The 25756-nt window shown below is 40.9% G+C and overlaps 2 protein-coding genes across 9 annotated transcripts in view; one reads left to right on the forward strand and one right to left on the reverse strand.

Moving 5' to 3' along the window:
- ccl25a (chemokine (C-C motif) ligand 25a) overlaps positions 1-1005 on the reverse strand; it is a 2493-nt gene extending 1488 nt beyond the window's left edge. Inside the window, exons 1-2 of the mRNA XM_042329115.1 lie at positions 873-1005; positions 294-415 (exon numbers count right to left, since the gene is read on the reverse strand). Coding sequence (XP_042185049.1) covers positions 294-354 — 61 coding nt within the window. The 5' untranslated portion in view covers positions 355-415; positions 873-1005. The remainder of the gene's footprint in view (positions 1-293; positions 416-872) is intronic.
- Positions 1006-16126: 15121 nt separating this feature from the next.
- The window catches only part of LOC112260903 (ran-binding protein 3), a 32422-nt gene continuing 22792 nt past the window's right edge, over positions 16127-25756 (forward strand). For 6 of the 8 annotated variants that reach the window (XM_024436274.2, XM_024436280.2, XM_024436275.2 and 3 more), the window contains exon 1: positions 16128-16239. In XM_024436274.2, the coding sequence (XP_024292042.1) occupies positions 16218-16239 (22 nt within the window). In that variant the 5' untranslated portion in view covers positions 16128-16217. Of the gene's footprint in view, positions 16240-16259; positions 16467-25756 lie in introns of those variants that run through there. The other 2 variants (XM_024436278.2, XM_024436277.2) reach the window with 2 other exon arrangements.

Genomic DNA, 25756 nt, shown 5'->3' on the forward strand with positions numbered 1-25756 from the left:
GGCCTTTCTAGGGAGTTTTTCCTAGCCACCGTGCTTCTACACCTGCATTGCTTGCTGTTTGGGGGTTTTAGGCTGGGTTTCTGTACAGCACTTTGTGATATCAGCTGATGTACGAAGGGCTATATAAGTAAATTTGATTTGATTTGATAAATTAAATTAAATCCATGAACAACAACTCATCAATTAATTCAAATATATTATACCAAAGCCCGTTTTACATCAGCAGTTGCCACATAGAGGCTTAATTAACCGACACCCAGCCCATGTTAAAATCCTATTTATACTAAACGTACCTTGGGCCAGCGTGACGCATAGACAGGCAAGGATTAGAATGAACACTACGTTGAACCGCATGGCTGGATGTGTGGTCGTGGCTCTGTGAAGAGTTCCCGGAGGTGCAGAGTGGAATCAAACCCTGCAGCAACACAGAAATAGCCATACACCTTTATCAATGTCTCTCTGCTTCCGGCAACTTCTCACATCTTACTGCCCCAAGCTATCCACTTTCAAGTCGTTTTGTAGTTTTACCTAGGCTATATGATAACATTTGTATTCCATTGCTAATGGACATCAGCAATCACCTTAAAATAAAGTGAACTAAATATGCACACTTTTCAGTCCAGATGTATAATTATATAGAAAATAGTAATATGTCCAAATGTAGACCGCCTATATCAACTCACAATATCTTGTTAAACTTTTTGCAAGCTAAAAAGTGAATAATGCATATTTCACTGATGATAACGCACAAAATCTATAACATTCAAAACTATGCAAAACCATATGCTTTTCATATGACAGTGACACAAAAGTAGTAATCCTTGCATTCTAGAAGGCTATCCTGTACAAAGACAGCTATCAGTACTACTCACAAAACTGAAGGAGATAGGATGTCTTTAGTTTGCTGCTGTTCCCTTTGATTCTGCTGGGTGTGCAAGGGAACGTGCTCTTATGTAGTTAGCGTCACACAGACAGAGCTTAGATTGTATTACCTGTGACGTGTCACACCCCTGTGCATCTGAGGTACTCTGACTTTTACTTTTTTTTAAATTGAAGTTGGATTGTTATTGGGTAAGCAGAAAATTGATTGACACATGGAGCGTTGTTTAGAAAACTTGCCAAAATTACATATGGGTTCTTGATAAATCTGGGTAATCCCCATCTGAAGGACGGTTATACATTCGGTTTCACACAGTTTACTTTTCTTTAAATATCTTCGACATTGACATTGAAAGGCCCAATCGAATAGTACAGTTAATTCAGTTTCTCATGGTTGTGAAATCATTTTCATTTACCAATTGAGAGTTTGGAACTATATGGTTCTATCTGCATTATTGTCTATATGTAATTATTGACATAGACTTGTTCTGTTCAATGTTCTCTGCCTATGTAGTACACTAAATAACGGCAATTCATGTTGTTAACTTTGCTGTCACCGTTCAAACACGAAGAAGGTACGGAACTTTAAAACCATTAATCTCAGAATTGTCTTTTGGTCCCAAGCTCTCGCAATGGCTTATAACGATTAGGGCTCACCTGTGATAAGTATCTGTTCTTATCTCTTACATAATGTGTTCTTGATTCATGGCCAAATGTGGAAGCATTATTTACAAAACGGATGAAATATTAGACTCAAACTTGGCTACTTCTTTTATTTATTTTATTATTGACGTGTCTACAAAATCTACCCAAAAGCCTCTGTTGAAACTTGCCATAAAACGAACCTGGCCCTTCGCTACTTAATTAGTTTTAGGCTAATTGTCATAGAGAAATATGTGTGACACAGGGGAATGCTGTAGAATATGCATGTAACTCGGGGAGCAGATCAGCCATCATATTGTCTGGTGTAACCGCAGATCGTTTTCTGTCAGTAACCTGGGAGACTCTTCTCTACTACTCTCTTCTATTAAATGGTAGCAACAGTGTCAAAGGTCATTGTTTTTAGCTTCTCCTTTAATTGTTTTTATTGTCAGCGGAAGTCCACGCTTTTTTTTACTCCCAACAGATAAAGTCATGGCTTCCTTTATCAAACCAGGAACGCCCATTAAAATTCCTATCTCGGGAATTGCCAAGATAGTGAGCCTGACCAAACGTCTCCATTGTAAAACAATGTTTTTTTCTGGGAAGACTGCTAGAGCCAGGCACTGGATGATTAGAATGGTCCGTAGGCAGTGCTGTGACCATACAATCTGCAACCTCATACAACATGATCTCAAATCATTAATACAGACATTTTTTTCCCCCACCTTTCCTTTCCTTGTAAAAGAGACAAATATCTATTTTTCAAGGGAGTCCTGCATATACACAATTTACAAAAACAACATAATAGAAATATACAAAATTACTATCCATAAGAACGTATAGGTTGCTATAACATGCTACACAGATTTTTGTGCATTTCCACTGAGGATTTACCCCAGTGTTTTACCCAAAATACTTTTCTGAGCCGGCACTCGAGTCTCACTGGGGTAGGGCTCTGGAGGACCTGCTCTGACTTGAAGCCAAGGCAAAGCCCTGGGTATTTTTCAGCTGTCATTTTCATAACAATGGCTTTACTGTGGACTTTAACACCTTCTCACAAAGCAACATGTTTTAGTTTATAGTGTCACACTCCTGATGGAAACACAATACATTTGCTCTATGCAGAAATCGACTCTGCCCTTTCCTGGTTGCTAAAATTCTAATAGTTTTCAGTTTATGTGACAAAACATAACAAGCAAGTATAGTGTAGAAAAAAAACATTCAGAGGAGGCTGGTGGGAGGACCAATAGGAGGACGGGCTCATTGTAATAGCTGGAATGGAATAAATGGAACGGTTTCTAACATATCAAACAAATGAAAATCACCTTTGACTCCAATTACTCCATTCCAGCCTATATAAGGAGCCCATCCTCTTGTTGCTCCTCCCACCAGCCTCCCCTGTAATCATTGTACATCTAAATGTCTGTGAAAAATATTTGTCCATAACCAAAAATGTAGTATTTCAACTGTTTGAAGCTGGTGTACAAAACCGAAAATAAAAGACCCCAAAAACAAAACTTAAGAATGGGAAGCATAGAAATAGAACAGACATACAACTGCTTAGACTTGCTTTCAATAAAAATGAAAAATAAACTTTTATTTAACTAGGCAAGTCAGTTTTAAGAACAAATTCTTATTTTCAATGACAGCCTAGGAACAGTGGGTTAACCCAAAAGCCAGGTTGAGAAATAAGGTGATGAAAGAAATCAGACAGGCCAAGGCAAACTTTTTTATTAACATCATTGGTGAAGCAAAGGGAAATTCTAAACTGATCTGGGAGAATCTAAAAAAGTTAACAGGGAAAGACCATAGTAACACTGCAAAAAGACTAGACATCATGGTGAATAACAATCTAACACAGGATGCAGTCGAAATAGCAATAGCCTTCAATTCCTACTTTATTGACTCTGTCAGGGTACTGACACAGAACCCCTCCACTGGTTTCTTCGGCTCAGTGCTAGTAAATGACGCTCAACCTGTCTTCATCATAAGGGAGGTTTCTGAGTCAAAGGTGAACAAGGTGATTAGCTCACTAAAGAACTCTTAAGCCAAAGATGTGTTTGGGCTGGACTCTTTCTTAAAAACTACAAAGAGTCACTTATTGGCCCCATTACTAAGGTCACCAACACATCTATGGGCCTCGGGGTGTTTCCAAGGGTATGGAAGTCGGCCAAAATAACGGCCATCTTTAAATCGGATGACCCTGCTGACGTGAGTAACTACAGGTCCATTAGTATGCTACCTGTGGTGTCGAAGGTTGTTGAAAAGTGCGTAGCAGAACAACTGATTGCCCACCTCAACAACAGCCCCTTCACATTACACCCATGCAGTTTGGCTTCAGAGCGAAACACTCCACAGAAATGGCCAACTGCTTTCTTCTGGAAAATGTGAAGTCCAAGATGGACAAAGGGGGCGTTGTTAGGGCTGTGTTTCTGGACCTAAGGAAGGCTTTTGATACTGTTAACCATGAGATTCTCATCACAAAATTGTCCAAGTTCAACTTTCCCCCAATGCCTTGAGATGGATGAAATCATACCTTGAAGGCAGAACTCAGTGTGTCAGAGTGAGCAATGAGCTGTCGCCCACTCTTAGCTATGATGTGGGCATGCCCCAAGGGTTAATACTGGGGCCCCTCCTGTTCAGCCTGTACATTAATGATCTGCCTTCTGTCTGTACTGGGTCTGAAGTTCAAATGTATTCAGATGATACAGTGATATATGTGCATGCAAAGATCAAACAACAAGCTGCACAAGAACTTACTACTGTAATGGTCCAGGTTACAAAGTGACTCAGTGACTCGTGTTTGCATCTCAATGTGAATAAAACTGTCTGCATGTTCTTCACAAAGAGGGCAACTGATGCCACTGAGCCAGATGTCTATGTGTCAGGGGAGAAGCTCCAGATGGTATCTGATTTTAAGTACCTTGGCATCATACTTGATTCCAACCTCTCTTTTAAAAAGCAGGTGAAAAAGGTAATTCAAATAACCAAATTCAACCTAGCTAATTTCCGATTTACATGAAATTGTTTGACTACAGAGGTAGCAAAACTGTACTTCAAATGTATTTATTTAACTAGGCAAGATCAGTTAAGAACAAATTCTTATTTTCAATGACGGCCTAGGAACAGTGGGTTAACTGCCTGTTCAGGGGCAGAACGACAGATTTGTACCTTGTCAGGTCAGGGGTTTGAACTTGCAACCTTCCGGTTACTAGCCCAACGCTCTAACCACTAGGCTATCCTGCCGCCCCTATGATACTCCCCCACTTAACATACTGCTTGACTAGTTGGGCCCAAGCTTGCTGTACAACATTAAAACCCATTCAGTCTGTCTACAAACAGGCTCTCAAAGTGCTTGATAGGAAGCCCAATAACCATCATCACTGTTACATCCTAAGAAAGCATGAGCTCCCGAGTTGGGAAAATCTTGTGCAATACACCGGCGCATGTCTTGTATTCAAGATCCTAAATGGCCTGGCTCCCCCTCCACTCAGTATTTTTGTTAAACAGAAAACCCAAACATATGGCAGCAGATCCACAAGGTCTGCCATGAGAGGTGACTGTATAGTTCCCTTAAGGAAAAGCACCTTTAGTAAATCTGCTTTCTCTGTGAGAGCTTCCAATCCTGGAATACACTGCCATCAGACACACATAACTGCACCACCTATCACACTTTTACAAAATGCTTGAAGACATGTCTAAAGGTCAATCAGATTTGTGAACATAATCCCTAGCTGTGCATTGCTGCTTTCCATGTTGTCTGTAGTCTGTAGCTTGTGAGGTGTGGAAACACCTTGTTGCTTTTATGGATTTTGTCTTGTTGCTTTTTGTTCTATGTTGCTCTGTCTGCATGCTGTGTTTTGCTTGTCCTATGTTGCGCTGCGTGTGCTCACTGCTCAATGATTGTCTGTATTGTAATTGTTTTTAATAACCTGCCCAGGGACTGCTGTTGAAAATTAGCCGGCTGGCTAAAACCCGGCACATTTACTGAAACGATGATTAATGTACATTGTCCCTGTAAAAATAAAATAAACTCACTCACTCAGCCTTGTTCAGGGGCAGAACGACAGATTTTTACCTTGTCAGCTCACGGATTCAATCTTGCAACCTTTTGGTTACTAATCCAACACTCTAACCACATGCCACCCTAATAACAATGTCAGATCTATAACTCACATTTCTATGTGAATTTGTTTGTATATAAAACGCTGGCGACACCCTGGTGTGGGGGTAAGTCGGGATGGAAAAGCAGGAATACACAGATATGCCAGAATGTACAAATATTGAATTACAATTTCTCTCTATAAACTCAACCTAATCTACTTTTAGAGTCATATAGGGATTTAGTGACAGGAATTACATATCGTTGTAAAGAGGGGTTTTGTGCTCACAAATAATTTTCCCTCTGAACATATCATGTTCTGACAGTTGTGACATTCTCATACGTTAAGCAAAGCTATAGGTAGTGCACTTCATAGCGTTTAGGTTGCCATTTGAGACACACTCTATGAGTCTAACTCTGACATTAAAGAGCCTCTGTCAGCATGGCCTTAAATCATATCTTCTTCCATGTTTGGCCTCTCATCTCCTCTTTCCAGCTGAAATACGATTCTATTGGGATTATAAACCTTTAAAAAAACACACAGATTTTTAGAAATTCCAACGTTAGACTATAAAAAAAAAGGCTTTATTTTAAAGCGCTGTATAACGCTCTAGGATTCATTTTGTTCGTTTAAAAAAAAAATCTGAACATAAAATAACATTTATAAAGCAAACATTATCCCTCAGAAAGGATCTAGTGCAGCAAATACTTCAACAGTTTAAGCAAACTGTATGTTGCAGAACAGTGATTACATATTTTTTTCAGAATATTGCACAAAAAAAAATGATCTTAAGCCACTGGTGGAGTTGAATACAAATAATTAAAAAAATACATATTTTTTCCTCAAACAATAATTCTATACAAGTTCTATACAAACATTTGTAAAATATAGAAAATGATTCATTTGAAAATCTCCAATTAAAACAAACATTCTTTAAGATTTTTCAGCACACTTTCCATTAGACAAAAATCTGGCAGATTTGAGGTTTTGCGAAGTTGGCAAAAAATGTCATTTTTCTTATTCATTCAAGTGGTATACAAAGTAGTAATTTTGTTTTCCCTCAGTTGCTTATGACTCTAAAACCTAATTAAAATAAACATATTTGAAACTAAATTAATATCCTGTCAGGGAGATGGAGTTGACAGTTTATGGATGTGACCAGGGTGATTTCAATATTGATTGTTTAAATCTATCAAAAGTTGTCACGACTTCTGCCAAAGTCGAAGCCTCTCCTTGTTCGGGCGGTGCTCGGCGGTCGACGTCACCGGTCTTCTAGCCATTATTGATCCATTTTTCATTGGTTTTGTCTCGTCTTCCTACACACCTGGTTTCAATCCCATCAATTACCTGTTGTGTGTTTAACCCTCTGTTTCCCCTCATGCCTTTGTCAGAGATTGTTATTCAGTGTTGTGTTGGTTTTTGTATTGGTGCGCGACGGGTCCTCGTACCCACTATTTATTGTTGCAGTGTTTGGCGTATGTTTCGTTTATTTGTTATTAAATACTCCATTACACTCAGTTTGATTCTCCTGCGCCTGACTTCCCTGCCACCTATACACACGACTCTGACAAAAGTAGAGAACTTTTCAGACCACGAGTTGTCTTGTTGCACTACATGTTATGAGGACATTAATATTAATTTAAGATTTCAGACAAAACTGACGGAGTTCACCAAATTTACAGCCAATTTTTTTATGGGAACCACAGTTTTGAGAAAAATATTCTTTGAGTCAGCGAGGCCTATTGCAAGAAACTAAATAAGATCCCTTTTCAGTTAATATTAATTATTGCCAGGTTTTAGAATTATAAAACCTTTTGGGGAGAGTTTGTAATTGGGATCCTTTGCTCCAGACATTTCTGGGCATAAAGCCGACATGGAAATGAATAATGTTGAAAATATTTCACAAATTCCAAAAGAGGGGCAACACCCTTGTCTCGCTAAACTTAATTTTTAAGATCAAATATTTCAACCAAAAAATGTTTTGTTGTTCAACTATAAAAAATTAAGTTTCCCTGCCAGACAAGGATTGTTTTGACTTTCATGAACCCCTGACCTATATTGATGGGAAAGTGTCAGCCCTGAGTGGACATGTCATCGGATAGCATTGTTCAGTGATGCTCAAGTCACTTTCACAACCAACACTATCACAATCGTGTCCCAAATAAGGCACCCCATTCCATATGGGCCCTGGCCAAAGTAGTGAGCTACAAAAGGAATAGGGTGCATCCCATAACAGCCAAATGAGGCATGTCAACAGCCTGCCCTTTCTGTTTCCTTTGCCCTCAGGGTTATTTTTCTTGTCAGTGTTTTTTTGGTGTTATGGTCCTGCAAGTGAGGATACTATTACTACACTGTGGTCTCACTTTGTTGAACAAAACCTTCACACGCTTTTCTGTTTCCACCCAGCATGGCAGGAGAGGAGATAGCTTGAGAGTGAGTTGTTCAAATGTCAAGGAGATGTTATAAACATTTTCTTGCAAAAACAATAGTTCACATAAAATAAGATATATCTGATTTGTTGTGATTTACTCACATTGTTTCGGTCATTTTCTAAAAGTTTGACGCGACCCTCGCTGTCTTTTCCTTGTGAAATACAACAGTTTGCTTGTTTCATAATCACCTGCCATAGTTAAAACAGTCATCTGGGAACAAATCCTAAACAGGGGACACAAAGTTGGCTAGAGTTGTCCCATTTCCTGGTAATGGTTTCATAGCTACTGAGCCTGACAGATTAATGGCACTGAACTCTGAACAATAGCTGAGAAATACCTTGTCATAAAGTCTTAGAAAAAGATAATGGCACAATGCCAAGAGATCCTGGTTGTGCATCCCAAATAGCACCCTATACCCTATGTAGTGCACTACTACCTATGGGCTCTGGTCAAAAGTAGTGCACTATATAGGGAATAGGGTGCTATTTGGGACACAACCCAGGGATTCAGGTTGCATGAAAGAGACTATGTCTCTCTCCAACTTTCATAGTTTGTCATGTTGCATGCGTTTCGGGAAAAGCAATATCCAAAGCCATTAATCAGTGTTGCTGAATGAAAACTTTACTTTGGCACAAAGAGAAGTCTCGGTATAGGTTCACATACTGACCTGTATATTAAGGAACTGTCTAACACTCTTCCTGACATCAGTGAAGCATCAAGTATGGCCTTGAATTCACAAGAATGTCTTTCTTGATGGACACTCCAAAGACATCGTGCAAAACAGAGTGAAATATGGACAAGTCACTAATATGAAACTATTATTAATTAGAGCTTTAACCAGCCATTTATAAATAAGATGTACCAAACATGGGAAAAACAAACATTTTGACGGTTATTGATGTACTATTTGGATTCTCCCACTGAAAATGTCAAGACAGGCATGACCGATAACAGGAATACTTTCCCATCCCTACGGTATGTTATTTTTTATGTTTGAGTCGTGCATCACACAATGTCAACAAACATTGTAAACCGCAAAAAAACAAAACAGGAAGGTAAGCCTACTGTTTCCTGTTAGAGTATTTTCACGATTTGACTAGAGTTAATGCTATATAACAGTATATAACAACCACTGTGTTTACTGTGCGAGTAAGATATATGTATATATCAAATTTTTTTGTTCACATAAACATGTTTAGCAGATGTTATTGCGGGTGTAGCGAAATGCAAAGTTTCCTAAGAACTAGAAGCAAGGCAGCCCTCTCTGTCGGCACCATCTCAATGTTTCTATAGTATATATGAGTTGGGGGAGGGGCATGCATATGGCTCTTAGATGTGCGTCTCTTGTCAGGTTTAGACTTACCATTGTTTATGGAGCAGCACACTTGAAAAGCTTCCATCTTCCTCCTCTTCTGTCTGTGATGAATGTGGAGTAGGCCTAGAGCAGTTAAGCATGGGAGTGGGTGGGGGGACATGTATGGGCTTGGTAGTGCCTCAGGAAAATGTTGAACTCAGATTCTGTCTTGACGTGTGAAAGACAAGAGCTCTCATGTGGTTATCTATAGCAGGGTTTCCCTAACTCTGTCCTGGGGCTCCCCCTGGGTGCATGTTTTGGTTTTTGCCCACTAGCACTACACAGCTGATTCAAATAAACCAACTCAACATCAAGCTTTGATTACTTCAATCGCAAGATTCAGTTGCAAGATCAAATCCCCCGAGCTGACGAGGTAAAAATCTGTCGTCCTGCCCCTGAACAAGGCAGTTAACCCACTGTTCCTAGGCTGTCATTGAAAATAAGAATTTGTTCTTAACTAACTTGCCTAGTTAAATAAAGGTAAAATAAATGTAAAAATCTATATGACTAGAAATACAAGAGCTCTTATGGGGTTATCTACAGTGGGGCAAAAACGTATTTAGTCAGCCACCAATTGTGCAAGTTTTCCCACTTAAAAAGATGAGAGAGGCCTGTAATTTTCATCATAGGTACACTTCAACTATGACAGACAAAATGAGAAGAAAAAAAATCCAGAAAATCACATTGTAGGATTTTTTATGAATTTTTTTGCAAATTATGGTGGAAAATAAGTATTTGGTCACCTACAAACAAGCAAGATTTCTGGCTCTCACAGACCTGTAACTTCTTCTTTAAGAGGCTCCTCTGTCCTCCACTCGTTACCTGTATTAATGGCACCTATTTGAACTTGTTATCAGTATAAAAGACACCTGTCCACAACCTCAAACAGTCACACTCCAAACTCCACTATGGCCAAGACCAAAGAGCTGTCAAAGGACACCAGAAACAAAGTTGTAGACCTGCACCAGGCTGGGAAGACTGAATCTGCAATAGGTAAGCAGCTTGGTTTGAAGAAATCAACTGTGGGAGCAATTATTAGGAAATGGAAGACATACAAGACCACTGATAATCTCCCTCGATCTGGGGCTCCACGCAAGATCTCACCTCGTGGGGTCAAAATGATCACAAGAACGGTGAGCAAAAATCCCAGAACCACACGGGGGGACCTAGTGAATGACCTGCAGAGAGCTGGGACCAAAGTAACAAAGCCTACCATCAATAACACACTACGCCGCCAGGGACTCAAATCCTGCAGTGCCAGACGTGTCCCCCTGCTTAAGCCAGTACATGTCCAGGCCCGTCTGAAGTTTGCTAGAGAGCATTTGGATGATCCATAAGAAGATTGAGAGAATGTCATATGGTCAGATGAAACCAAAATATAACTTTTTGGTAAAAACTCAACTCGTCGTGTTTGGAGGACAAAGAATGCTGAGTTGCATCCAAAGAACACCATACCTACTGTGAAGCATGGGGGTGGAAACATCATGCTTTGGGGCTGTTTTTCTGCAAAGGGACCAGGACGACTGATCCATGTAAAGGAAAGAATGAATGGGGCCATGTATCGTGAGATTTTGAGTGAAAACCTCCTTCCATCAGCAAGGGCATTGAAGATGAAATGTGGCTGGGTCTTTCAGCATGACAATGATCCCAAACACACCGCCCGGGCAACGAAGGAGTGGCTTCGTAAGAAGCATTTCAAGGTCCTGGAGTGGCCTAGCCAGTCTCCAGATCTCAACCCCATAGAAAATCTTTGGAGGGAGTTGAAAGTCCGTGTTGCCCAGCAACAGCCCCAAAACATCACTGCTCTAGAGGAGATCTGCATGGAGGAATGGGCCAAAATACCAGCAACAGTGTGTGAAAACGTTTGACCTCTGTCATTGCCAACAAAGGGTATATAACAAAGTATTGAGATAAACTTTTGTTATTGAAAATACAAATACTTATTTTTCACCAGAATTTGCAAATAAATAAATTAAAAATCCTACAATGTGATTTTCTGGATTTTTTTTCTCATTTTGTCTATCATAGTTGAAGTGTACCTATGATGAAAATTACAGGCCTCTTTCGTCTTTTTAAGTGGGAGAACTTGCACAATTGGTGGCTGACTAAATACTTTTTTGCCCCACTGTATATGACTAGAAATACAAGAGCTCTTATGTGGTTGTCTATATGACTAGAAATACAAGAGCTCTTATGGGGTTATCTATAGCCAGATTAAGATGAGGTATTTTCTTCAAATACACTTTCAAATGTGTCATAGCATGTTGAATTCCCTTGTACACTACCCCATCTAGTGGTGGATCTGCAAGCAAGTTACACCTCTTAACCCAGTGCGCAGATCGAATCAATCTTCCACCTACCTATTGAGTCTTGAAACTTCTCTCTTCAAGCCCTCTTGGGCCAAGTTAAGTTATTTTTTAGATGAAGGAGAGGAGAGGAAGTTAGACCATTGTGATCATGTTGCACCATGAGCACTGGAGTACCCCCCCACCCCCCCCACCCACAGTGGGAGTGGGGGTAGGGGAGAAGGCTCTGGGGACCCACAAAGCCTTTAACCAACAATGCAGAAAAACAGAGTTAAGAAAATATTTACTCAATTAACTAAAGTAACACAATAAAATAACAATAACGAGGCTACAGTATATACAGGTGATACAGGTACCGAATCAATGTTCTGGGGAACAGCTTAGTCGAGGTAATTGAAGTAATATGTACATGTAGGTAGGGGTAAAGGGGCGAAGCAGATGGCACCATTTTCTTGTTTTTAAAATGTATGGAGAGCCAGGGTCCACAATCCAACATTCAGACATTATTTACAAAAGATGCATTTGTATTTAGTGAGTCCGCCAGAAGCAGTAGGGATGACCATCTGTTCTCTTGATAAGTGCATGAATTTGACCATTTTCATGCCCTGCTAAGCATTCAAAATGTAACGAGTACAATCGATTGTCAGAGAAAAAGTATGGAGTAAAAAGTACAATATTTTCTACAGGAATTTAGTAAAATAAAAGTAAAAGTTGTCAAAAATATAAATAGTAAAGTAAAGTACAGATACCCCCACAAATGACTTAAATAGTACTTTAATGTATTTTTACTTAAGTACTTCACACCACTGCCGCTAAGCGCAACCCAGATGGGATGGCGTATCGCTACAGAATGCTGTGGTAGCCATGCTGGTTAAGTGTGCCTTAAATTCTAAATAATCACAATCAATGTCACAACCAAAGCACCCCCACACCATCACACCTCCTCCTCCATGCTTCACGTTGGAAACCACACATGCAGAGAGTATCCTACTCTGTGTCTCACAAAGACACGGCGGTTGGAACCAAAATTCTCAAATTTGGACTCATCAGACCAAAGGACAGAATTCTACTGGTCTAATGTCAATTGCTTATGTTTCTTGGCCCAAGCAACTGTTCTTCTTATTGGTGTCCTTTAGTAGTGGTTAATTTGCAGCAATTCAACCATGAAGGCCTGATTCACGCAGTCTCCTCTGAACAGTTGATGTTGAGATGTGTCTGTTACTTGAGCTCTGTGAAGCATTTATTTGGCCAGATAACTCTAATGAACTTATCCTCTGCAGCAAGGCAACTCTGTAAAATGTGTCTGTTCAAGTAATAGACACATCTCAACATCAACTGTTCAGAGGAGACTGCGTGAATCAAGCCTTCCTGGTCGAATCGCTGCAAACGAACTACTACTAAAGGACACCAATAAGAAGAAGAGACTTTCTTGGGCCAAGAAACACGAGCAATGGACATTAGACTGGTGGAAGTCTGTCCTTTGGTCTGATGAGTCCAAATTTGAGATTTTTGGTTCCAAATGCTGTGTCTTTGTGAGACTCAGAGTAGGCGAATTGATGATCTCTGCATGTGTAGTTCTCAACATGAAGCATAGAGGAGGAGGTGTGGGGGTGTTTGCTGGTGACACTGTCTGTGATATATTTAGAATTCAAGGCACACTTAAACAGCATGGCTACCACAGCATTCTGCAGCAATACACCATCCCATTTGGTTTGCACTTAGTGGGACTATCATTTGTTTTTCAACAGGTCAATTACCTAACACACCTCCAGGTTGTGTAAGGGCTATTTGACCAAGGAGAGTGATGGAGTGCTACATCAGATGTCCTGGCCTCCACAATCACCTGACCTCAACCCAATTGAAATGGTTTGGAGGAGTTGGACCGCAGAATGAAGAAAAAGCAGCCAACAAGTGTTCAGCATATGTGGGAACTCACTCAAGACTGTTGGAAAAGCATTCCAGGTGTAGCTGGTTGAGAGAATGCCAAGCATGTTCAAAGCTGTCATCAAGGAAAACGGTGGCTACTTTGAAGAATCTCAAATATAAAATATATTTTGATTTGTTTAACACTTTTTTTTAGTTACTATATGTGATTCCATGTGTTATTTCGTAGTTTTGATGTTGTTACTATTATTCCACAATAAAGAAAATAGTTAAAATAAAGAAAAACCCTTGAATGAGTAGGTGCCCAAACTGTTGACTGGTACTGCATGTATGTGTATATATACAGTTGAAGTCGGAAGTTTACATACACTTCGGTTGGAGTCATTAAAACTCATTTTTCAACCACTCCACAAATTTCTTATTAACAAACTATAGTTTTGGCAAGTTGTTTAGGACATCTACTTCGTCCATGACACAAGTCATTTTTCCAACAATTGTTTACAGACAGATTATTTCACTTTATAATTCACTGTATCACAATTCCAGTGGATCAGAAGTTTACATACACTAAGTTGACTCTGCCTTTAAACAGCTTGGAAAATTCCAGAAAATGCTTCAGAAGCTTCTGATTGGCGAATTGACATCATTTGAGTCAATTGGAGGTGTACCCGTGGATGTATTTCAAGACCTACCTTCAAACTCAGTGCCACTTTGCTTGACATCATGACAAAATCAAAAGAAATCAGCCAAGACCTCAGAATTTATTTGTAGACCTCCACAAGTCTGGTTCATCCTTGGGAGCAATTTCCAAACAGCTGAAGGTACCACGTTCATCTGTACAAACAATAGTACGCAAGTATAAACACCATGGGACCACGCAGCCGTCATACCGCTCAGAAAGGAGACATGCTCTGTCTCATAGAGATGAACATACTTTGGTATGAAATGTGCAAATCATTCCCAGAACAACAGCAAAGGACCTTGTGAAGATGCTGGAGGAAACAGGTACAAAAGTATCTATATCCACAGTAAAACGAGTACTATATCAACATAACCTGAATGGACGATCAACAAGGAAGAAGCCACTGCTCCAAAAACGGCATTAAAAAAAGCCAGACTATGGTTTGCAACTGCACATGGGGACAAAGATCGTACTTTTTGGAGAAATGTCCTCTGGTCTGATGAAACAAAAATGTAACTTTTTGGCCATAATGACCATCGTTATGTTTGGAGGGGAGGCTTACAAGCCTAAGAACACCATCCCAACCGTGAGGCACGGGGGTGGCAGCATTATGTTGTGGGGGTGCTTTGTTGCACGAGGGACTGGTGCACTTCACAAAATAGATGGCATCATGACGTAGGAAAATGATGTGGATATATTGAAGCAACATCTCATGACATCAGTCAGGAAGTTAAAGCTTGGTCGCAAATGGGTCTTCCAAATGGACAATGACCCCAAGCATATTTCCAAAGTTGTGTCAAATGGCTTAAAGACAACAAAGTCAATGTATTGGAGTGGTCATCACAAAGCCCTGACCTCAACCCTTTAGAAAATGTGTGGGCAGAACTGAAAAAGCATGTGCGAGCAAAGAGACCTACATACCTGACTCAGTTACACCAGCTCTGTCAGGATGAATGGGCCACAATTCACCCAATTTATCGTGGGAAGCTTGTGGAAGGTTTGACCCAAGTTAAAGACAATGCTACCTAATACTAATCGAGTGTATGTAAACTTCTGACCCACTGGGAATGTGATGAAATAAATAAAAGCTGAAATAAATCACGCTCTACTATTATTCTGACATTTCAGTGGTGATCCTAATTTACCTAAAACAGGGAACTTTTACTTGGATTAAATGTCAGGAATTGTGAAAAACTGATTTTAAATGTATTTGACTAAGGTGTATGTAAACTGTATGTAAACTTCAGACTTCAACTGTGTATATATATGTGTGTGTGTGTGTATGTTACTGCCTGACTACAACAATCTTGGTTTACGAACAATCAACCACTCTACTAATTGGAGTTCAGCCCTAGTAGACTGCCAGAAAATTAGCTTTAAAAATTCAAAATTCTCTCAGCGTCATTGCAAAATGTGTACAATAGCATAAGTTTAGTTATACAACTACAAATGTTTCTCTCTGTCCCATGGCAATATGCGTAGAATAGCTGGAAATTAGCTTAAAAACAGCAACATTTTCTCTCATCCTACAATTCTCCCCCCCCCCCAAAGGTCCTTTGTCAGACCTTGAGTGGGCCCCGCGAAACCATGAGATTTCTGAATTGAAACCCAAAGTTTGTTTCACTCAGTTTCTCTCCTAGAGTTGATGGCCTTAGCCTAGGGGTATATCTCCTATTACGTACCTTGGTCACAAATTGATTAAGCTACTTTGGATGGTGCTCTCTCTCTCTGAAAATAAGACTTTTGAATTGCTGCTAATGATAGACAAATCATACGTTAATATTTGAAGATATTAATTATGTTCTACGTTTCCATTACAAATTCTACTGGTGATCGATATTGAGTGATTTTTTTTGTCTATTTCTGAGAGATTTGTTTCTGTCTGCCAACACGTATTTTGCGTGGTGGATTGTGGGTGTTGAGCAAAGAAGGAAAATGGCGGACTTGGCAAATGAAGGTGAGCAGTGGCCGTGTGAGGAAACGAAACCGTTGGATTATCTACATTATGTTTTAATTATAGTTAAATTACTGTGTGCTAAAAATAGTGCTTCGTAGCCTTTCAAGAGAACATTTGAACGAAAAAAAAAAAAGAACTCCGGTTGCATATATACAAAAGAAAACGTTAGCTTTCAGAGCAAGCGTCTCTTTTTAGGCGGGGATGGGACGCTGGCTAACGTTAGCTAGGTAATCAGAAATTATGGTACCATTAACTACGTGTTAGTAAGGTGTTTGTGTGTGTATTTATATATAATCAATTAGTAATGTACGTTAATGCATGTTTGCTTCCTACCTAGCTATGTGGGTTGCTTATTTGTGGTTGTCACATCTGACGTTACTGTAACTAAGCTAACAATTTCATCAGCTAGCCAACGTTAGCCGGCGAAATGACTCGCTACTCCTTGGCGGGGGCTATGGCTAACTTTAGCAGGAGTGTTATTTGTCAAGGACCGTTAACTAACCAGTAAAACCCCGAATTCTTGGAAGGTTAGCCAACTATCTGTCAACACCCCACTTGCCAGCAATTTTAATGAATGTTGCACATTCGGAACCGGAGAGGACTAGGTAGCTAGTACGATAACTAACAAGTCTGAGCCTTATTCTTACGCCAAATCCAGTTCTAGTTAGAAACGCATTGTGGCTTGTAAATTCACTGAGTTGTCGGTAACTGTATTTATATTAGTAGCCTATATGATGTAACTAGCTTACTAAGTTGTTTTGCTGTATCTGATTGGGAGGTAGGCTAGTGGCTATGTCGTGGTAGGAACGTTAAGGCTGCTGCACAGACGCTATGAAGACTAGTTAAAGATGCACTATGCAGAAATCGCTCCGCCATTTCCCGGTTGCAGAAATTCTAATAGTTCGCCTAATTTAATTTTGTGACAAAACAAGCAAGTGTAGAGAATCATTGTACCATCTAGACTGCTCATAAGTATTTTACATAGCCAAAAAATATAGTATTTTCAAATGTTTGAAGCTGGTGTAAACCGAAAAGTAAAATATACTTAAGAACTGGAAGCATAGAAATAATGCACATTGAAGCTTTCAATTAAAATGATGGATCTATAGCATGCATTGCTATGTGAATTTGTCTGTCGCCCAAAAAGTGACATATTGTAGCTTTAACTGAAGTGTTTTGTTCACTTTTCCGTGATGGCAGCCTCCCGAAATCAACATCCGACATTCCAATAAAAAATAAATGATACAGTGCCTTTGGAAAGTATTCAGACCCCTTGACTTTTTCCACATTGTTAGGTTACAGCCTTATTCTAAAATGTATTACATTTTATTTTCTACTCAAGATGTTTAGACTTTTTTGCACATGTATAAAATAAAATGCCTCTACAAGTTTGGCACACCTATATTTGGTGCGTTTCTCCCATTCTTCTCTGCAGATCCTCTTAAGTTCTGTCAGGTTGAATGGGGAGCGTTGCTTCACAGCTATTTTCAGGTCTCTCCAGAGATGTTCGATCAGGTTCAAGTCTGGTCTCTGGCTGGGCCACTCAAGGACATTCAAAGACCTGTCCCGAAGCCACTCCTGCGTTGTCTTGGCTGTGGGCATATGGGTTGTTGTCCTGTTGGAAGGTGAACCTTCGCTCCAGTCTGAGATCCTGGGCACTCTGGAGCAGGTTTTCATCAGTATTTTGCTCTGTTCATCTTTGCCTTGATCCAGACTAGTCTCCCATTCCCTGCTGCTGAAACACACACACATCATTATGCCGCCACCAACATGCTTCACCGTAAGGATGGTGCCATGCTTCCTCCAGAATGTGACAATTGGCATTCAGGCCAGAGAGTTCAATCTTGGATTCATCAGACCAGAGAATCTTGTTTCTCATGGTCTGAGAGTCTTTAGGGACCTTTTGGTAAACTCCAAGCGGGCTGTCATGTGCTTTTTTACTGAAGATTGGTGTCGGTCTGACCACTCTACGATAAAGGCCTGATTGGTGGAGTGCTGCAGAGATGGTTGTCCTTCTGGAAGGTACTCCCATCTCCACAGATGGACTGTAGAACTCTGTCCGGGTGACCGTCGGGTTTCTGGTCACCTCCATGACCAAGGTCCTTCTCCCCCGATTGTTCAGTTTGGCCAGGCGGCCAGCTCTAGAAAGACTCTTGGTGGTTCCAAACTTCTTCCATTTAAGAATGATTGAGGCCACTGTGTTCTTAAAGACCTTCAATGCTGCAGAAATGTTTTGTTACCCTTCCCCTGAATGAAAGAGCTGCAAAACCTGGACCCGTACAAATCAGCTGGGCTTGACAATCTGGACCCCCTATTTCTGAAACTATCCGCCGCCATTGTCGCAACCCCTATTACCAGCCTGTTCAACCTCTCTTTCATATCGTCTGAGATCCCCAAGGATTGGAAAGCTGCCGCAGTCATCCCCCTCTTCAAAGGGGGAGACACCCTGGACCCAAACTGTTACAGACCTATATCCATCCTGCCCTGCCTATCTAAGGTCTTCGAAAGCCAAGTCAACAAACAGGTCACTGACCATCTCGAATCCCACCGTACCTTCTCCGCTGTGCAATCTGGTTTCCGAGCCGGTCACGGGTGCACCTCAGCCACACTCAAGGTACTAAACGATATCATAACCGCCATCGATAAAAGACAGTACTGTGCAGCCGTCTTCATTGACCTTGCCAAGGCTTTCGACTCTGTCAATCACCATATTCTTATCGGCAGACTCAGTAGCCTCGGTTTTTCGGATGACTGCCTTGCCTGGTTCACCAATTACTTTGCAGACAGAGTTCAGTGTGCCAAATCGGAGGGCATGCTGTCCGGTCCTCTGGCAGTCTCTATGGGGGTGCCACAGGGTTCAATTCTCGGGCCGACTCTTTTCTCTGTATATATCAATGATGTTGCTCTTGCTGTGGGCGATTCCCTGATCCACCTCTACGCAGACGACACCATTCTATATACTTTCGGCCCGTCATTGGACACTGTGCTATCTAACCTCCAAACAAGCTTCAATGCCATACAACACTCCTTCCGTGGCCTCCAACTGCTCTTAAACGCTAGTAAAACCAAATGCATGCTTTTCAACCGATCGCTGCCAGCACCCGCATGCCCGACTAGCATCACCACCCTGGATGGTTCCGACCTTGAATATGTGGACATCTATAAGTACCTAGGTGTCTGGCTAGACTGCAAACTCTCCTTCCAGACTCATATCAAACATCTCCAATCGAAAATCAAATCAAGAGTCGGCTTTCTATTCCGCAACAAAGCCTCCTTCACTCACGCCGCCAAGCTTACCCTAGTAAAACTGACTATCCTACCGATCCTCGACTTCGGCGATGTCATCTACAAAATTGCTTCCAACACTCTACTCAGACTGCATCCAGTTTGCTATCACAGTGCCATCCGTTTTGTCACTAAAGCACCTTATACCACCCACCACTGCGACCTGTATGCTCTAGTCGGCTGGCCCTCGTTACATATTCGTCGCCAGACCCACTGGCTCCAGGTCATCTACAAGTCCATGCTAGGTAAAGCTCCGCCTTATCTCAGTTCACTGGTCACGATGGCAACACCCATCCGTAGCACGCGCTCCAGCAGGTGTATCTCACTGATCATCCCTAAAGCCAACACCTCATTTGGCCGCCTTTCGTTCCAGTACTCTGCTGCCTGTGACTGGAACGAATTGCAAAAATCGCTGAAGTTGTAGACTTATTTCCCTCACCAACTTCAAACATCAGCTATCTGAGCAGCTAACCGATCGCTGCAGCTGTACATAGTCTATTGGTAAATAGCCCACCCATTTTCACCTACCTCATCCCCATACTGTTTTTATTTATTTACTTTTCTGCTCTTTTGCACACCAATATCTCTACCTGTACATGACCATCTGATCATTTATCACTCCAGTGTTAATCTGCAAAATTGTAATTATTCGCCTACCTCCTCATGCCTTTTGCACACACTGTATATAGACTCCCCCCTTTGTTTTCTACTGTGTTATTGACTTGTTAATTGTTTATTCCATGTGTAACTCTGTGTTGTCTGCCCACACTGCTGTGCTTTATCTTGGCTAGGTCGCAGTTGCAAATGAGAACTTGTTCTCAACTAGCCTACCTGGTTAAATAAAGGTAAAATAAAAAAAAATCTGTGCCTTGACACAACCCTGTCTCGGAGCTCTACGGACAATTCCTTCGACCTCGTGGCTTGGTTTTTGCTCTGACATGCACTGTCAACTGTGGGACCTTTTTATATAGACAGGTATGTGCCTTTCCAAATCATGTCCAATCAATTGAATTTACCAAAGGTTGTCTCCAATCAAGTTGTAGTGACATCTAAAGGATGAACTTGTGCTCAATATCGAGCCTCATAGCAACAAAAAAAATAGCATGGGGTCTGAATACTTACGCAAATAAGATATTTCTGTTTTTTCTTGTTAATACTTTTGCAAACATTTCTAAAAACCTGTTTTCACTTTGTCATTATGGGGTTATTGTGTGTTGATTTGTTACAGCCCTAATCCATTTAAGAATAGGGCTGTAACGTAACAAAAAGTGTAAAAAGAGGTCTGAATACTTTCCGAAGGCACTGTGTATGCCTTCTACAAGTTCTCATCTAACCAACAATGTGTGAGTTTTTCAAGTTTCCGTCCGGCCTTTGAATCATGTTAGTTTTGGTTTGAACCTCTCTACACCCCAAATATTTCCCCCTCTGTTCTATTGATTTCACCATCATATCCATGGAAGTGATTAACAAAAAAAAGTGTTGCGGTACACTTAGTGCAGAACTCTTCAAGATGTATCTGTCTAGCTGTCTTCTACAACTTGTCCTCTAACCAGGGATGTAAAGCCTACCTGTTGTTCCTTTTTCCTGTGTGTTTTTGTTGTTGTGCTGTGTTAGTTTTAACAGGATGTCCATCTCCCCCTCTTGCGCAATTGATTTCAACGTGATATCGATATGCGTGATTGACGAAAGTGTTGCATTTTCTTTCAGTTTGGTGACCCCCTTATCAAAATGCAACATTCCAAAATGTAGCTGCAGGTTGGCCTCTAACCAGTGAGTTAGCTGCAGGTTGGCCTCTAACCAGTGAGGTAGCTGCAGGTTGGCCTCTAACCAGTGAGGTAGCTGCAGGTTGGCCTCTAACCAGTGAGGTAGCTGCAGGTTGGCCTCTAACCAGTGAGGTAGCTGCAGGTTGGCCTCTAACCAGTGAGGTAGCTGCAGGTTGGCCTCTAACCAGTGAGGTAGCTGCAGGTTGGCCTCTAACCAGTGAGGGAGCAAAACATCTCCAGTTTCCAAGTGGTTCTTGAGTTGTGGTAGTTTCAGCAGCACATATCTCCTTAATTGATGAGTGATTTATGTCCACATGTCAAAACAACAGGGTTTTTGGTGCTGGTGCAGTTGAGGTGCTTGTTTAAAGAAAGTAGAATGATTACTATTGTTGCACATGTACAGTATCTTCAAAGTGTTCATACCCCTTGACTTATTCCACATTTTGTTACAGCTTGAATTCAAAATGGATAGACCCCCCCCCCAGCCCATCACTAATGACAAAGTGTTTTTTTTATATATATAAATGTTTTGAAATCTAATTTACAAAAGTATTCACTTCACACCCCCGAGTCAATATTTTATAGTAGCACTTTTGGTGGCAATTACAGCTTTGAGTCTTCTTGGGTAATGTCTATCAGCTTCACACATCTGGATTTGGGGATTTTCTCCCATTCTTCCTTGCAGATTTTCTCAAGCTCTGTTAAGTCAGATGGGGGGAGCAGCAGTGAACAGAAATCTTAGTCTTTTGACAGATTTGCAATGGTATTCAAGTCTGGGCTTTGTTTGGGCCACTCAAGGACTTTCACATTCTTGTTCTGAAGCCATTCCGGCATTACTTTGGCTGTATGCTTGGGGTCTTTGTCCTGTTGGAACGTAAATCTTCGCCCCAGTCTAAAGTCGATTGCACTCTGAAGCAGGTTCTCAAGGATTTTCCTGTATTTGGCTCCATTCATTGTTCCTTCTATCCTTACCAGTCTCCCAGTCCCTGTAGCTGAAAAGCATCCCTATAGCATGATGCTGCTGCCACCACCATGCTTCACTGTAGGGATTAGAGGTCGACCGATTTATGATTTTTCAACGCCGTACCGATTATTTGAGGGCAAAATAGCCGGTGCCGATTAATCGGCCGATTTGATATTTAATTTTTTTTTTTTGTAACAATAAACATACTGAATGAACACTTATTTTAACTTAATGTAATACATCAATAAAATCTATTTAGCCTCAAATAAATAATGAAACGTGTTACATTTCATTTAAATAATGCAAAAACAAAGTGTTGGAGAAGAAAGTAAAAGTGCAATATGTGCTATGTAAGAAAGGTAACGTTTCAGTTCCTTGCTCAGAACATGAGAACATATGAAAGCTGGTGGTTCCTTTTAACATGAGGCTTCAATATTCCCAGGTAAGAAGTTTTTTAGGTTGTAGTTATAGGAATTATAGGACTATTTCCCTCTATACTGTTTGTATTTCATTAACCTTTGACTATTAGATGTTCTTATAGGCACTTTAGTATCTCCAGTGTAACAGTATAGCTTCCGTCCCTCTCCTCCCTGGGCTCGGTCCAGGAACACAACAACAACAGCCACCCTCGAAGCAGCGTTACCCATCGCTCCACAAAAGCCACGGCCCGGCCACGGCCACAGCCTCTGCAAGGGGAATAACTACTCCAAGGCTCAGAGCGAGTGACGTTTGAAACACTATTAGCGCGCGCTAACTAGCTAGCCATTTCACTTCGGTCACACCAGCCTCATCTCGGGAGTTGATAGGCTTGAAGTCATAAACAGCGCAATGCTTGACGCACATCAAGAGCTGCTGGCAAAACGCACAAAAGTGCTGTTTGAATGAATGTTTACGCGTCTGCTTCTGCCTACCACCCCTCAGTCAGATACTTAAATACTTGTATGCTTGTATACTCAGTCAGATTATATATTTAACGCAGGACACGCTAGATAATATCTAGTAAGATCATCAACCATGTGTAGTTAACTAGTGATTATGATTTATTGTTTTCTATAAGATTAATGCTAGCTAGCAACTTACCTTGGCTTACTGCATTCATGTAACAGGCAGTCTCCTTGTGGAGTGCAACGAGAGAGGCAGGTCGTTATTGCGTTGGACTAGTTAACTGTACGGTTGCAAGATTGGGTCCCCCGAGCTGACAAGGTGAAAATCTGTTCGTTCTGCCCCTGAACGAGGCAGTTAACCCACCGTTCCAAGGCCGTCATTGAAAATAAGAATGTGTTCTTAACTGACTTACCTAGTTAAATAAAAGGTATAAGAATATATATTTTAAAAAATCGGCAAAATCAGTGTCCAAAAATACAGATTTAGGATTGTTATGAAAACTTGAAACCGGCCCTAATTAATCGGCCATTCCGATTAATCGGTCGACCTCTAGTAGGAATGGTGTTAGATGAGTGATGAACTGTGCCTGTTTTCTCCAGACACAGGGCTTTGCATTCAGGCCAAAGAGTAAAATTTGTCTCATCAGACCAAATAATATTTTGCCTTATGCTCAGTCTTTCACGTGCCTTTTTGCAAACTCCAGACGTGCTGTCATGTACCATTTTCTCAGGAGTGTCTTCCATTGGGACACTCTACGATAAAGCCCACATTTGAAGTCCTGTAAAGACTGTTGTCCTTCTGGCAGGTTCTCCCATCTCATCTAAAGAACTCTGTAAGATCTGTCAGTGGTTATTTAGGTTCTTGGTCACCTCCCTGACAAGGTCCTTCTTGCCCGGTTGATCAGTTTGGTCGGCCGGCCAGCTCTAGGCAGAGGCTGGTTAGTTTCATTTGTTTTTTAAAAATTTCCCAATGATGGAGATCACTGTGCTCTTGGTAACTTTCAACATTCTAGAACTTGTTTGATTCCCTTCCCCAGATATATGCCTCATCACAACTCTTATCTCTGAGATCTACAGATAGTTCCTTGGACTTCGTGGTATAGTTTCTGCTCTGACATGCACTGTCAACTGTGGGACCTTTTATATAGACAGGTGTGTTTCTTCCTAAATCACGTCCAAACAATTGAATTGGCCACAGGTGGACTCCAATCAAGTTGTAGTGACGTCTCAAGGATGATCACAGGAAATTGGATGTACCTGAGCTCAATTTAGTGTCATAGCAAAGGATTGTGACTACTTATGTAAATGACATTTCTGTATTTTATTTGAAAATACATTAGCAAAAATTTCTAAACGTGTTTTCACTTTGTCATTATGGGGTGTAATCGATTTAGAATTCTTGTAATGCAACTATGTGGAATAAGTCAAGGGGTATGAATACTTTCTGAATGCACTGTATATGTAGATAGTATTTATGTTTTCAATATCACAAACTGTTTCTGCATATTGGTATTGATTTGGACACTTTTTAAAACTGTGTTTTGACATTGGGGCTATTTATCAAAATGTCTGGTCAACAAGAAGCATCAGCGGTATCATTTAAGGTTTAAGAATAAACATTTAATCAGGTTAAAAACTGCTTAATGAGTCCAAAAACATGTCAGATTTAATTTTTATGATACCCCAGAAATCACCAAATCTAGTTTGCCCTGCCTGGTCATGTTGTGTGTGTCACTGTCGTACACCATGACTGTTTGTCACTTATGACAACCGTTGTTTCAGTCAAGATAAAAAATATTGTGGGAGTTGAACTGGATCATATGTTTATTTACAAAGCAGGACAGTCCTCTCTCGGACCCTGGCCTGTAGATGAGCTAGTTGTCCCGTCGGCTTCAGTTAGGTCATGAGTTTTGATGGTCCAAATCCAATGCTTTTGTCCATAAATGTAGACTACTTGAGCCACTCCTAGGACAGATAAGACCCCAAATAGCTAGCTAAATGATATACAGTGCCTTCGGAAAGTATTCAGACCCCTTGACTTTTTCGTTACAGCCTTATTCTAAAATGGATAGAATACACGCTGTACCCCATAATGACAAAGGGAAAACAGGTTTTTAGAAAATTTTGCAAATGTATTAAACATAAAAACACAGAAATACCTTTACTGTAGTATTCAGACCATTCGCTTTGAGACTCAAAATTGAGCTCGGGTGCATCCTGTTTCCAATGATTATCCTTGATGGTTCTACAACTTGATTGGAGTCCACCTGTGGTAAATTCAATTGATTGGACATGAGCTGGAAAGGCACACACCTGTCTATATAAGGTCCCAAAGTTGACAGTGCATGTCAGAGCAAAAACTAAGCCATGAGGTTGAAGGAATTGTCCGTAGAGTTCCGAGACAGGATTGTGTCGAGGCACAGATCTGGGGAAGGGTACCAGAACATTTCTGCCGCGTTGAAGGTCTCCAAGAACACAGCACAGTGGCCTCCATCATTCTTAAATGGATCAAGTTTGGAACTACCAGACTCTTCCTAGAGCTGGCCGCCCAGCCAAACTGAGCAATCGGGGGAGAAGGGCCTTAGTCAGGGAGGTGACCAAGAACCTGATGGTCACCCTGC

This window comes from Oncorhynchus tshawytscha, linkage group LG10 (genome assembly GCF_018296145.1).
Source record: "Oncorhynchus tshawytscha isolate Ot180627B linkage group LG10, Otsh_v2.0, whole genome shotgun sequence".
Taxonomy (NCBI): Eukaryota; Metazoa; Chordata; class Actinopteri; order Salmoniformes; family Salmonidae; genus Oncorhynchus; species Oncorhynchus tshawytscha.